The 14,943-nt window shown below is 51.6% G+C and overlaps 1 protein-coding gene across 6 annotated transcripts in view; it reads left to right on the plus strand.

Annotated features, from left to right (window-relative positions):
- The window catches only part of HNF4A (hepatocyte nuclear factor 4 alpha), a 76,954-nt gene that overhangs the window by 40,762 nt on the left and 21,249 nt on the right, over window positions 1-14,943 (plus strand). For 2 of the 6 annotated variants that reach the window (XM_004062196.5, XM_019017413.4), the window contains exons 1-3: window positions 3,529-3,777; window positions 8,704-8,878; window positions 10,027-10,121. In XM_004062196.5, coding sequence (XP_004062244.4) covers window positions 3,663-3,777; window positions 8,704-8,878; window positions 10,027-10,121 — 385 coding nt within the window. In that variant the 5' untranslated portion in view covers window positions 3,529-3,662. Of the gene's footprint in view, window positions 1-3,528; window positions 3,804-4,218; window positions 4,926-8,703; window positions 8,879-10,026; window positions 10,122-14,943 lie in introns of those variants that run through there. The other 4 variants (XM_055373026.2, XM_031004889.3, XM_019017415.4 and 1 more) reach the window with 3 other exon arrangements.

The following is a 14,943-nucleotide window of genomic DNA, read 5'->3' on the forward strand; positions in this document are numbered from 1 at the left end:
ACAATCTCGGCTCACTGCAGCTTCCACCTCCCAGGTTCAAGCGATTCTCCTGCCTCAGCCTCCCAAGTAGCCTGGACTGCAGGGGCATGCCACCATGCCTAGCTAATTTTTGATTTTTGTATTTTTAGTAGAGACAGGGTTTCTCCATGTTGGCCAGGCTGGTCTTGAACTCCTGACCTCAGGTGATCCGCCTGCCTCAGCCTCCCAAGATGCTAGGATTACAGGTGTGAGCCCCTGTGCCCGGCCTGAAACTTTCAAGGTCTCAAGACACTGTACATTTAAAGTACCCCAATGTCTTCCTTTTCCACTTCCCATTCTTTCTCCTTATCTAACATGAAGAACATTGTATTAAATCTGATTTTTAAGGAGTTTTTGTCTGTTATGTGTTAAGGGTTTGTTTGGTACCCCAGTGAAAACATTCTGCATTGCAGACCAAAGTGTGCTTATTTCAGGGGCATGGGATCATTGCATTCTTAGCCATTGTCACAAAATACATGGAGTCATATTTAAAATGTAAAGTTGTAACATACGTATGTTTAAAATGGAAATACAAAGCAAAAAGATGGATGTACAATGTCATGTGTATTCAGTTCTCTGTACTTAGTAAATGTAACAAACTTGTCTGTCTATTACTGAGCTATAGGTGCAAGGACACGTCTCCAGTTACTTTGCATCTGTAATCCACAAAGATTCTGGGCAGCTGTATTATCATAGCTTGGTTTAAATAAACTATGTAGTAACAATGAACAACAAGAACAAAAGAAATAATAGCTTGCCTGAGGTCACAGAGCCAGCAGATCTTATAGGTGGTGCGTCATTTATATGAGGAATGTGTATCTAGAAGATATTGTTTGGCGTTGGCTAAGGGTGGAATGAATCATGTATGTAATAGATGATGCAATTTACAGTGATGAGTGGATAGATTTACTTATGGGGTAGGTTATAATGTGGTGGGATGTGAATCTAGAATGTGCCTCCTAGGCAGTCATGCAGATTATGCATTTGGTAAGTCAGGTATGTCGTGATTCGTGTATCTAATAGCTCTTCATTTGCAGGCTGTCCACCTAGTAGCTCTTGGATATAACGGGTCATGGCTGTGGCATGGTGTGGTTGATCTTGGTTGATCGTAGACCTTATTTAATTGAATCTAAGATGTCATCTATGGAAAAATGCATTGTTATTTTTGTTGCCAATGAAATTCTGACATGACATTGATCACATTCCCCGTTAAGCAATGTGGAACTGTGCCTCAGAGTGGAAGAGGCCATGTATTGCTGGGTTGTGTGGGGAGTAGCTGTGCCTGTGGCCTGCCATAGGTGCCAGGCAGGTGGCAGAGGCCTGGGCTCAGCCCTTGGAGGCTCCTCCCAGATCTGCCCTCCATATCTCTTCTGTGTTTACCCCTTGGTCAGATCTTCTGTTTCTTCCCACCTCTGCACTGCCCCCAAGGCTGGCGGAGCCAGACCAGATACTCCTGAGGTAGGCATGGGAGGAACCCGCCGCTATTTGGTCTCTTTCAGCCCCTTATCAAGTCTCAAAGTGTGGGTTGCAGGGGGCTGCCTCTTGCTCCCTCCCTCAGAGTCTTGTCCTGGCTAACAGAAAACTGAGCCAGGATCATCTTTCCATTTTACAGAGGGAGAAATTGAAGCCCTGAGAAGAGATGATGTAAATAAAGTTATTGGAATAGTGACTGAGCTAGTTCCTAACCCCAGGTCTCCTGACACCAAATCTAGCCTCTCTTGTCCTCCACAACAGTTGCTCCCTCTCCCCTTTCCCTGCAGGCAATAGCACTCCCCAGTCATCTCAGCTTCAGAGGTCAGATCAAGTGGACAGAATAAAGCTAAGCAGGGCAGAGAAAAGGCTTCTAGCAGTGGGAAGAACATGAAGATGCATCCTCATACCACTCAAACACACATGCCCTGACTCCCGATTTGCTCACTCATTAATTCACCCACACATTCACTCATTAATTCACCCACCCATTTGCTCACTTACTCAGTAATTTACCCTCTCATTCGTTCATTCACTCACTCAATTCATGCATTCACTCAACTCACTCATTAATTCACCCTGCCTCTAATTCACTCACTCCTAATTCACCCACTCATCAATTCCCCCACACACTCACTCATTAATTGGTGCTCCCACTAATTCGCCCACTCTTGCTCACAGGTGTCACCGAGGCCCTCCAACCTGCCCTTCCAGCCAGCAGTGGAGGACAGGCTCCCAGGCCTCCCAAGTCTCAGGCTTTCCTTCCTCTGCCCTCACTCTCTGCCTTCTACATCAAGACTTTACTTCCCCAGATTGATTGGCAGCCCTTGAAAATGTCTGCACAGAAGGCAATGAGGGCTGGAGGGAGTGAGAAGAACAGAGTGCACCAGAGCTTCAGACAGCCAGGACCAGCTGTGTAATTTTCAGGGCCCCGTCCAAAACAAAAATGCACAATCCCTTGTTCAAAAGTCATGATGAATTTTAGGACAAGCACAGCAGAGCACTGAACCAGGAACCAGGACTTTCTAAGGGTTGGGTTGCCTGTGACTGCACTGGCGATACCCCCACAAAGCCCACTCTGAAGGTAGGAGACGGGTGGAGAGAAACAGGGGGATGGCAATGGGGATACGAAACAGGGAGAGGGAGGAGGAAGAGGATGGACGTCTACCAGGCCCCACTTGGTGCTTGATTTATGCCATCTCATTTCCTTCTCAAACCACCCTTTAAAGTTGATTGTACATTTTACAGAAAAGGAAACTGAGGCTCAGAGAGGGGAATCATTTACCCAAGGTCCCAGTTAGTAGACGATAGGTGCCTGAATGTAAATCCAGGTCTCTGCCTGCTCTGGGAGGGGGTGGGGGTGAGGGAAACAGGAGAATGTGATGGGAAAATCCGAGATGGAGCCCGCCTGGGCCAGAAGCACTGGGAGCTGTGGGAGACGGTGAGGGGCAGGGTGGGATCACAGGGAGCAGGAGCGGGGAATTGGAGGTGAATCTGGCCCTCCCAAACTTCCAGTCCATTCTGCTCCCAGGGGAACCGGGAAACTGCGGGGGAACTGGAAGGGAGCTCCCAGAACAAGGATCCAGAAGATTGGCATCTGGGGCCTGGGATTTAGGTTTCTAAACCGTGGGCCACGGGGCAGCCTTATCTCTGCAAAAGCATTGAGGGTAGAAGTCAATGATTTGGGAAGTTATTGAATTAGGGGATCTCGGAGGTAGGCTGTCAGTGCCTGATAGTATCAGTTAGAATGCCTGACTTGGGGTGACAATGGCTTGGAGGGGTGGGTGGGTGAGTCAAGGGTCAAATGAGTGCCCGTGAGTCATGATGCCTGCCTTGTACAATTGATAACTGAACATCGGTGAGTTAGGGCCCCAGCAGTTGTAATTAGCACCCCGGGTGTCAGCCAGAAACCAACAAACAGCCAAATCCCTGCAGCCCCGCCCAGCCTATCCACCGGCGGGGGACCGATTAACCATTAACCCCCACCCCTCCCCGGCAGAGCCTCCACCCCTTCACAGAGGCTAGGCCAAGACTCCCAGCAGATCTTCCCAGAGGACGGTTTGAAAGGAAGGCAGAGAGGGCACTGGGAGGAGGCAGTGGGAGGGCGGAGGGCGGGGGCCTTCGGGGTGGGCGCCCAGGGCAGGGCAGGTGGCCGCGGCGTGGAGGCAGGGAGAATGCGACTCTCCAAAACCCTCGTCGACATGGACATGGCCGACTACAGTGCTGCACTGGACCCAGCCTACACCACCCTGGAATTTGAGAATGTGCAGGTGTTGACGATGGGCAATGGTAGGTGGGGGCAGATGTGCCCAGGTGTGCCAGTGGGGGCAGGTATGCCTGGGTCCAGGAGCAGATCTTTGGCACTCAACTTTGGGGTGGGAGGAGAATGATACAAAATGGTAGGTTGGTCCTACAGGCCAGCACAGGTGTTGCCAAGTGAAGCCCATGTGCCCAGGCACAGTGATCACAGGCATTCCGGGTGAAGGGAGGCCTGCAAGGGCCAATTTCCAGCAAAAGTCGATCCCAGCTATTCCTCCCAGGCCCTTCCAGTCCTCACTGCCTCACAGTGGCTCTGCTTGGCGCTTGGCGCAGTGACATGATGGTGAGCTCCCCCTTGGTGCCCAGCTCCAGCGATTCAGCCCAGCACGGCCCCTTCGTGAAACCCTTGGGCCTAGGTTCAGAGAGACGGCAAGGGATGTTGTATCCCTGGAGATGGTGGTTGGAGACATAACTGCATTTCTCGGTGTCTTTGGGACTTTCCTAGGGAAATTGGCACTTAGGGAAAATGGAGCTCTCAGGGAAGTTTTGCTAACTACGAAGCCAACTCAGCACTGTGTGTGTTGTGTGTGCGTTCGTGTGTGATAGTGAGTTTCCATGTAGGTTGTATGGGTGGGGTGACGCCTTCAGGAACCCATTTGCATATGTGTGTTCATTTGTCTCTGTGAGTTCTGGGTCTATTTTCCTTTGTATTCATTGAGTGGGTCTGTGTTTGTGTCTTAGGAGGTGCCCGTGTTGATCTTGCTTATGTATGTAAGTGTGTATGTGTGTGTACGTGTGTCTGTGGATGTTTGTACATGTGTGCTGTGTGTGCGGGTCATAGAGCACATGTGTTTGTGCATGAGGGCCTGTTGGAGTGCCCTGTTCTTCCTGCATCTTTATCCTGTATGGGCGTTTTGTCGTGTGCCCATATTTGTACCTGCTGTGTATATATGCAGTTCCCTGTGCTGCGGGTGGGGGTCAGCGGTCTCTGGTGTGCACGACTGCACAGACCCAAATGCAGGACTCTGTTGTTGCCACTCACCAAGTGAGATTCATATCAGCAACATGTCCGTTTGTCTCTGAGCAGATTTTGTTGCCGCTGCGTCTCTCCAGATTGAGGCATCCCCTCCGACATCACTGGAGCATATCTGGAGGGGTGGACAGTTCTCCACAGGGAGGTAGGGGAAAAGAGGAGGCCTGGAAACCCCTCCTGGAGGGAAGAGCCCCATCGGTCCCAGGCCAGCCTCAGAGGAGAGGGGGCAGGCAGCTGGCTGAGGTCAGCCTGCCACCCTGCTTCCTTCTGTGTCTTGGAGCCACTCAGCCAGTATGAGGCTGCAGCTCCAGCTGAGGTCTGGAATCTTGTGGTCAGCTCAGCTAGGGCGAGGAGGCAGCTGCTGGGCATTGCCTGTTGTCAGCTCAGCAGGTGCTCGCCTGCCCCTGCCATCCAGTCACTGTGTGACCTTGGGCATGTCACCTCCCCTCTCCTGGCTTCTGTATCTTCTACAAAACAGGCTTCATTCCCCCAGGCCTGCTGGCTGGCCGGCTTTTAGGCCTGTCTGAGGACCATGCCAGGAGCGCAAGGCAAAAACACACCAGAGATAGCAAACAAGTTGCTGCTGCACTAGGTGGAGTGTTGTGTGGCCCCACGAGGACCACTGCCCTGCCCTGGGCTGCTCCCCGCCCCCATCACTTTTTCCAAGCCCAGGAACTGTGTGCTCCTGAGGCAGAGGCCAAGCCCCTGAACTGGGAGTCCCAAACACAAGGCCACCTCCAGCTCTGGAACCAGAAAGATCTGGGCTCAAATCCGGCATAGATCCTTCCAACCTGTGTGAACGTGGCAAGGCAATTTCCTCTCTGAGCCTCAGTTTCCTCACCTATAAAATGGGAATAAATAATAGTGTCTGCCTCCCAGGGCTGGCCAGAGGATAAATAAGATGAGGTGCCTGGGTGCTTAGCCCCGGTAAAGGGCCTGGCCCCAACATGGTTCATCTCAAGGGCTCTGAGCATCTGTAAGCAGGGTCCCCACATTCCTCACTGGAGTTTGAAGTGGTCTGAATTGGGGTTATGTGAAGTTGTCCTCTGAAGTGTTTCGAGTACATCCTGGGCTGGTGTCTCAAAGGCTCCAAGGATATTTCTCCCCCGTCCACTCCCCACCCCAAGGGAGCAGCAGCCCTGGGTGGCTCCTTGTTCATTAGAGGCCCCAGCAGACACCTCAACATGTGTGGCACTGGCTGGAGTAGCCCAGCAAGCCTGGACCATAAACCCATGGCTCTGCTTCACGGGAAGCAGTGTGATGACACCAGGAAGCCACTTGTCCTCTCTAAGCCTCAGTGTCCTCACCTGTGGAATAGAGGTGCTCAGCTGACCTCAGAGGGGAGATGATAGAGCTGACAGCCCCCAGCCCATCCTGCCTCAGAGGTGGGAGCTACTTCCCCAGCCTCCTGCTGAATGGCCAGGAGCTGTGGGGGTCAGCTCTCCCCGGGGGTCGGGGGAGGAGAGGCCGAGGGAGAAAGGGCACCCACGTGGCTTAACAATTATCCCCATCTCCAGGAATAATTCACCAAGTGGAGGGGGCTGCACTCCTGGGGACACCTGGGAGTCTGCGATGGCAGAAATGAGATGCAGCAGTGTCTGCCTGTGCAAGGAGCCTGGAAGTCCTCTGCTCTGAGAGTTTTCCTATGCGGAAAAGTTTTTATTTCATGAACACTGATATAGTGCTTACTATGTGCCAAGCACTTCACATACACATATGAGAATTCACCGAATCCCCATAACGAACCTAGGGGAATATCACGTTCCCCATTTTACAAGTGAGGAAACAAAAGCATAGAGAAGTAAACGAACACAGTCAATGTCACACGGCTAAAAAGTGGACAAGCTGGAATTGAACCCTGGGCAGAAGGACTTCAGAGGCTGTGCTGTTACCTACATTGCATGGCCCTCTCTGGGTCTTAACTGGATGCCCCTGAGGAATCCAAGGTTGGATTCAGGATTTCTATGAATACACGTGTGTGTGTCTGTGTCTGTGTGTGTGTGTATGTTTGTGCATGTGAGCATGTGTGTGTGGACTGTGTGTATGTGTATGTATATGTGTGGACTGTATGTGTGCACACATTTGTATATGTGTGTGTTGATGTGTTTGTATGTATGCATGTGTGTGGACTGTGTGCAAGTGTGTGCAATGTATGTGGACTGTGTGTGCATGTGTGGACTGTGTGTATGTGTGTGCACGTGTGTGCATGTGTGTGGAGCGTGTGTGTGCTTGTGTGGACTCTGTTCGTGTGTGTACTGTATGTGTACACATGTGTGTATATATGTGTGTGTTGATGTGTGTTTATGTGTGCGTGTGTGTGAAGTGTGTGTGTGTGTATGTGTGGACTGTGCGTGTGTTCATGTTCGGACTGTGTGTGTGTATGTAAGTGTGTGTGTGTGACTGTGGTGTGTCTGTGTGTGCCTGTGTGGACTGCTGTGTGTGCGTGGACTGTGTGTGGGTGTGTGCATGTGTGTGTGGACTTGTGTGTGTGTGCGTGTGTGTGGATTGTGTGGTGTGTGTGGACTGTGGTGTGTGTGGTGCGTGTGTGTGCTTGTGTGTGGTGTGTGTGCGTGTGTGTGGACTGTGTGGTGCATGTGTGTGTGCTTGTGTGTGGACTGTGTGGATTGTGTGGTGTGTGTGCACACGTGTGTGTGCGTGTGTCTGTGTGGCGTGTGTGTGCTTGTGTGTGGACTGTGGTGTGTGTGTGCGTGACTGTGTGGTGTGTGTGTGCACGTGTGTGTGACTGCTTGGTGTGTGTGGACTGTGGTGTGTGTGGTGCGTGTGTGTGCTTGTGTGTGGTGTGTGTGCGTGTGTGTGGACTGTGTGGTGTGTGTGGACTGTGGTGTGTAAGGTGTGTGTGTGCTTGTGTGTGGTGTGTGCGTGTGTGTGGACTGTGTGGTGTGTGTGTGTGCATGTGTGTGGACTGTGTGGTGCGTGTGTGTGGACTGTGTGGTGCGTGTGTGTGCTTGTGTGTGGCGTGTGTGCGTGTGTGTGGACTGTGTGGCACACGCGCTTGCATTTTCCGGGGGGCTGACCCATTGCATTTGTCATCTTCAAAGGGGTCTATCTTTGCTGAAAGATTTGCTGACAAATAAAGGGGGTTCAGCTGCTGCTATTTTTTTAAATTTGGAAACACATTTTTTAAATTTTGTAAATTTTTTAAATTTGGAAACAGACCAGTCAAACTGCTCCCTTTTATGGTTAGAGAAAAGGAGGCCCAGAAGAAATTGAAGCAGGGAAAACGAAGTTGCCCAAGTTTACAGGCGAGTTAGTGGCAGCATCAGCAGTAGTGCCCAGGACTCCTGGCACCCAGCCCAAGATCCTCTTTCCACCTGCCTCTACGGCCCCCCTCACATTTGTGTAGATGCAGTAGCTTTTGCCTGCGGGATGGGAGGGATGGGAGATGTGTCCAGACCCTCCTAGGAAGCCACATGAGTGTGACTGTTCTCGGCCCAAGTCTTTCTCGTTCCTCAGAGAATTTGCGGGGCCTCTGGGCACGCAAGCTGAGATCCACCCAGCCCTGGTCCCTTGGCAAGAACCGAGGGACAGGACCTGGTTCTGGGGAGAATGCAGCGGAATGTTTCTCCCTTCCACAGCCCCCTTCCGAGTTAGGAGGCCGGCTCCCACCCGAGAAGGTGGCCAGGTTTTCATGCCTTCCTAGAGAAAGCTGGGGCTCGTGGCCTCCACCGCAGGGAGACGCAGACCCTCAGAAACAAGTCTGTGAAGTCACAACCAGCCCCAGTTTACAGATGTGAAACTGAAGCTCCAAAAAGTCAGGAGGTCACTGGGTGGGGAGGTGATGGAGTGGGAACAGCCCCCAGATCTGGCTGAGGCAGAAGCCCTGGAGAGATCCCCGCAAGGCTCCCTTAGATGCCTGACATTCTGTTCTTCCTGAAGCCTCACTCCCTTCTCTCCTGGCGCAGACACGTCCCCATCAGAAGGCACCAACCTCAACGCGCCCAACAGCCTGGGTGTCAGCGCCCTGTGTGCCATCTGCGGGGACCGGGCCACGGGCAAACACTACGGCGCCTCGAGCTGTGACGGCTGCAAGGGCTTCTTCCGGAGGAGCGTGCGGAAGAACCACATGTACTCCTGCAGGTGAGGAGCCTCAATTTCTTCAGCTGGGAAATGGGCACACTTGGGCTCACGGCCCCAAGGTCTGTCTTCTCCCTGAGTGGGTAGGTCTCAGAGACAGCTGCCCTTCAGGGCCTCCAAGGCTCTTCTGGTTTTGTAAAAGACTTTGTGAATCCAAGAAGAGCATCTATTCTAGGAACCACATTTACTGATCATCAAGCTGCTGGCTGCCGTTTATTGAGCTCTTATCATATGCCAGGCACAATACTAAGTCTTTGTGTGTATTTACCCATCCCCTTGAGCCCATTGTTCTTTTTCCCATTCCATGAGGCCTCTCCTGAAGGCTCAGTAGATGAGCCCGTCTTCCAGTCTGGTGCTGTTTTTGGGACAAATAGGAGATTGACCCCAGGCCATTCCACGTACCCCAAGGGCTTCCACCAACCCCAAAGTCTTCCCAAGGCCTTGGAGAGCCCTCTTTCGAAGGCATCTCCTGTTCTGGGTAACGACAATAATAAAATCATAGCAGCTGTCAATTGCGAGCACTTGTCATGTACAAAGACTGTGCCCCATCGGCGCATGACTTCATTTCACCTGTCAACACCCCTGTGAGATGGTTACTGTTGTTATTCCCATTTTATAGAGGAGGAAGCTGTGGCTTGGAGGGCTAGGCATTTGCCCAAGGTCAACCAGCTTGAATCACTGGCAGAGCCAGGGTTAACACTCAGGGCCCCACCCATCACCACGGTGTGGCACTGCCTCTACTTCCTATCCCCCTCCAGAGAGAGGCTTATGTGAACCGAGTATTAACTCTGAGCCATAACCAGGAGCCTGCTATGGGTTCTGAGCTTTTATAGGATGTGGTGGAAATAGCAGGGCTCTGGTACTCGAGAGGTCGAGGTTCCCAACTCAGCTCTAACACCAACCAGCAGAGCGACCCAGTACCACATGTTGCCTCTCTGAGCCTCAGTTTCCCCATGTTTAGCAGGACAGGACTGGGCTCTTAGAGAGTTCATAGCACCTTTCCAGCTGCTGATGGGTTCAAGAGAGAACTCCCGGGATGAAGAGATGAGAGCACTGAGGTTGGGGGGTCAACTGGATAGCCAGGGCCCTAGTTCTGTCCTAAGAGGAGGAAGTTGTGTCTTCTCCATCCAACCATCCAAAGCCCTCCCCAGATTTAGCCGGCAGTGCGTGGTGGACAAAGACAAGAGGAACCAGTGCCGCTACTGCAGGCTCAAGAAATGCTTCCGGGCTGGCATGAAGAAGGAAGGTGAGCCTCGGCCCTCCCCGCCCCACCACCACTGCCCCACCTGCACCCACAGCTCCCCGACAGTCATTTACAACTGTAGCCACACTTTATGACTCAGTGGCAGGCCCCCGGGTGACTGGCTAATGGCTGAGAAGAGGGAGGGCCTGGAAATCTGACCATAGGGAGCGGCTGGGCTTGGTCTTGAGAAAGATTCAGAGAGATAAGCTCCCACTCTTGGCTCCTCAGGCTCCCAGCAACCACCACCCCTGCCTGCCTGTCTGCGCCACCACAAAGCAGCCACGTTGTGTGTGTGTGTGTGTATGTGTGTCTGTGTGTGTGTGTGTTTAATATAATATTTCGAACATTAGGACAAGCATAGAGAATGATATTGCAAACATCTGAGTACTCACTACCCCAACTTTATAAAGGGGACAGCCAGAGGAGCCCGATGCCTGAGCTTCCGGTCCCAGGGACAAATGCCCCAGTTCCCTTAGTATTCATTCATGGGTATCACGTGATCTCCAAAGTCTTCACATTCTAGAAAATGGGAACAAGACCCCAGACCCATCCTGGACAAAGGAGGAGAAGACCAGAGCACAACATTTATTAAGGTCTTGCCAGGCTTCCTGCTACCAGCAGGTATCAGTCACTGGGCTGTGCTTTTTCCACACTTCAATACGTTGGGTTCATTTCATTTTCATGACAACCCTATATGGGAAAATGTTGTGAAAATGAAATGAGCCCAGCCCATTGAACCTATTACAATTCCTCCCTTTTTGTGGATGAAGGAACTGGGGCCCACAATGGTTAAACAACTTGCCTAGGGCCCCACAACTGATCCTTGGAAGATCTGAAGTCCCAGAGCTTCTGCTATTTGGACCACACTTCAGCACTGTCTATTATTTTATGCTCTCCAGATACCAGGGACATTTAAAATTGTTTTCAGCCCAAGCAAGGGAAGCAAAAATCTTTTAACTGCTTTAAAGTAACTTGAGGCCAGGCGCAGTGAATCATGCCTCTAATCCCAGCACTTTGGGAGGCCGAAGCAGGCAAATCATTTGAGGTCAAGAGTTCGAGACCATCCTGACCAACATGGTAAAACCCCGTCTCTACTAAAAATACAAAAAAATTAGCTGGGCGTGGTGGTGCATGCCTGTAGTCCCAGCTACTCGGAAGGCTGAGGCAGGAGAATTGCTTGAACCCAGGAGGAGGCGGTTGCAGTGAGCTGAGATCATGCCAGTGCACTCCAGACTGGGCAAGACAGCGAGACTCTCTCTCAAAAAATAAAAAAGTAACTTGAGTTCATTTTCGAATCTCTTCATTTCCTGTTCCTCTAAACTCAACCTTTCCCAGCTCTGCGACTAGTCCCAGACCTTCCCTTCTGACCCACAGTTGTGCCGTACCAGCCAAACCTTGGTCTAGTCCGCTAGTTCGGTACAAACACCCCTCACCCCCATCACCCCAGCACACCCCAGAAGCAGGAACGTAGGACCCAGCTTGCTCCAGGGCCCACTGAGAAGGAGGGGAGGGGAGGCTTTGGTAGACGCTCTTTCCCCTGTATCTGCTCCTGGACCCCTGTTTTCTCTGCCCCCTCCCTTGGAAATATCTTCTATGTCTCATCCTTACGGGACCTTAGTCTGAGCTCATGAGCTGTCTTGGAAAATCTGAGCTTGCTGATCCCGATGCAGGAGTGGGTGGTCCCCAAGACCTGCTCTGAACGCTGCAATTCTAACATCTAGACATCAGTGGTTCTCCAAGGGCAAGAGGGGCTTTTAAAGCTGCAGATACTCCCTCCTCTCCCAAACCCAGTTTTCAATGGAGTTAAGCCTGTCTCATCCACTTCAACTTCCATTTTGTGGACTGAGAAAGATTATGAATGGGAACCTGATGCATGTGTGAACAGTTGGAGGCAAGAAAAAGATTGAGAACTACAGTCTAAGGTTCCAACATTTCTGTGGTTGTATTAGTCAGTGATTCCATTATCCCAAAAGCCTAAGATTTTAGGCACTATGATTCCTCATAGGTGTCATCCAGGGGGCACTGTGTTTGAGAGAACAGCTCTCTCACAGTGAAAGTTCAGGTCTGTGACAGGCAGATGGGAGAGGGGTTGGCAGCCCTCCTGAGTGGATGGCTACCCACCTCCACTGCGTGTGGCCTGGTCCTGTGTGTGGTCAGTTGTTATAAATGTCTTTTATTAGACATCCAGAGTCATTTTCACTTGGGTAATTTAGGGGCATTTCTGTCTCTTCTGGGCTCTAGTTTTCCCATCTATAAAATGAGGACATTGGATAATGAACCCTTGAGCCCTATGAGTCTCGCTCCTCACTCCCTGACCTACCTGCACAAGTCACACTGCCCACTAGGATGGCTGTGTTTGTTCCCTGGTCCCTTCTTTATTTTTTTTAGATGGAATTTTGCTCTTGTTGCCCAGGCTGGAGTGCAATGGCACTATCTCGGCTCACTGCAACCTCCACCTCCTGGGGTTGAGTGATTCTCCTGCCTCAGCCTCCCAAGTAGCTGGGATTACAGGCATGTGCCACCACACCTGGCTAATTTTGTATTTTTAGTAGAGACAGGGTTTCACCATATTGGCCAGGCTGGTCTGGAACCCCTGACCTCAGGTGATCCGCCTCAGCCTCCCAAAGTGCTGGGATTATAGGCATGAGCCACCGCGCCCGGCCTCTGGCCCTCTCTTGAGCTGCTGCAAAGCCAGCAAACCCCTTACTAGGCTCCTGGAAGGGGGATGAGAGCCCCAGACCATTCAGCCTTAGCTCAGCCTTGAAAATAGCTGCTTGCTTCCTGGCCCAGGGAAACGGACATGCTGCCCGGAGGATAGGAGAGTTGGCTGATGGCGAGTGAGCGTGGGTTAGTCGATGCTAGTGTTTGTTTACATGCCTGGGTTACCTGGAAGATCATGACACATGCAGTCACTTTGTTGTTTTGAGAACGGGCCAGAGTGACAAAGTGTTCAGTTGCCACTGTGGTCAAGCCACAGGAAATGAGGGTATTCCTAGCTGTGCCTGTCTTCTAGGCCCCACCGCCCCTCCTCAGCCTGCTGGGAAGCTCCCAAAGCCAAAAGAAAGTCTCGGTGGAAGTCTCACTGGCCAGGAGAGTTGGGACAAGTTTTTATTTCTTTTTCTTGATGACCTTAGGAGAATTTGAGGACTGAAACCCTAAAATAGTCCCGGAGAACCAGAAAGTGTGAGCTGGAAAGGTAGGATTTCAAGACCAGCTGAGTCTATAAGAGGTCATCAAATCTACCTGCTCCCCACTTTACAGAAGAGGACACTGAGGCTAGAGAGGTGATGTGATGGGTCAGGGGTGGAGTCAGGTCTAGAACTCAGGCTCCCCAGAGCTGAGCAGACACCAAGCTCCCTGGAGTGAAACTTGCAGTGATCAGCTTGGGAGGCACATTTCTTGATCTAGATGGCTGAAACTTTCTCTCGACCACAGAGAGGGGCTTCAGGTCTCATGGGCCTATAAGTATCTGCCACAGGATAGTCCACCGTGGCTGGAAGGGGCTCCCTGGAAGGGCAAAGAATCCAGGGAGAACCCTGGGGGTCAGTGGGCCAACAGCAGGTCAAGAATTCTTTCCTGTAACCCAAAGCCAGGGAGACAGACACCTGCCTTGGCCTAAGCTGTCAGGCCCAGGACAAATATCCGGCTCCTGGCATCAAAAACCCAGCCCAGAAAGCGGACCCAGAGTTGCAGGAGGTGAGCGTAGGTGATGGGCCAGGGGCCATCTGATGGGACCTTCCTTGGAAGCCCCTGCCCTGCTCCCCACAGCCCCCTACCCAGGAGCTCCCTGGGAAGACAGGCTCATCACCTCTCCGCCTCTGCCCAGGTCGGTTAATATTCAATAGAAGTTACATTAGGTCCCCGACCCTGCTAATACTGAGCAAACATTTGGAAAACATCATTCCGTGACTGAGCTCGCGCCGGGCACTGATAACGCCCGCCTAACCTTGAGGAGCCCTATCCGCAGCTGCTGACAGCAGCCCTTTCATTCCGCCCGCCGGCCACTCGGCGCCCTGATGGGTGGGTGCGGGTGCTGGCAGGAGGCTGCCGTGGGAGGGGTGTGGGCGGGTGGGGCGGACGGCCCAGTCAGGGAAGCCATGCTCTGAGCTGGCCCCGTCCACGTGGTGGTCTGAGAGGAGGTTGCTTGCCTCTGGACTTCTGTTCTATCCACTGACTCCCGGGCTCAAGTGCAAAGGATTTGACTTATTCTCTGATTTTAACAATGTGTCAACATCAAGAGAAAGTTGAATAGCTGGGGTGTCAATGTTCCCTGGAGAAATAGGGTTCTTATAAGAATTAGAGTTTATGACCAGGTGTGGTGCCTCACACCTGTAATCCCAGCATTTTGTGAGGCTGAGTGGATCGCTTAAAGCCAGGTTTTCGAGACCAGCCTGGGCAACCTAATGAGACCCCGTCTCTCAAAAAAAAAAAAAAAAAAAAAAAAATTTAGCCAGGTGTGGTGGCACATGCCTATAATCCCAGCTATTCGGGAGGCTGAGGCAGGAGGATCGCTTGAGCCCAGGAGGTTGAGGCTGCACTGAGCTATGATTGCGCCACTGCAGTCCAGCCTGGGCAACAAAATGAGACCCTATCTCGAAAAAAAAAAAAAGAAAAAGAATTAGAGCTTGTCTCCTCCAATGCCTTCGTTCTCTCACTGCACAAATATTTATTGAGTACCTACTGTGAACCAGGCTCTGTTCTGGTGGCTGGGACTACAGTAGTGAACTAGAGGGATGGAGTTTTGGCCTTCTGAAGCTTTCCTTCTCAGAGAGAGACAGATAGTAAAGGAAGTAACAAATAATTCTACAATAAATGCCTTGAAGAA

Source organism: Gorilla gorilla, chromosome 21 (genome assembly GCF_029281585.2).
Source record: "Gorilla gorilla gorilla isolate KB3781 chromosome 21, NHGRI_mGorGor1-v2.1_pri, whole genome shotgun sequence".
NCBI classification, from domain to species: Eukaryota; Metazoa; Chordata; class Mammalia; order Primates; family Hominidae; genus Gorilla; species Gorilla gorilla.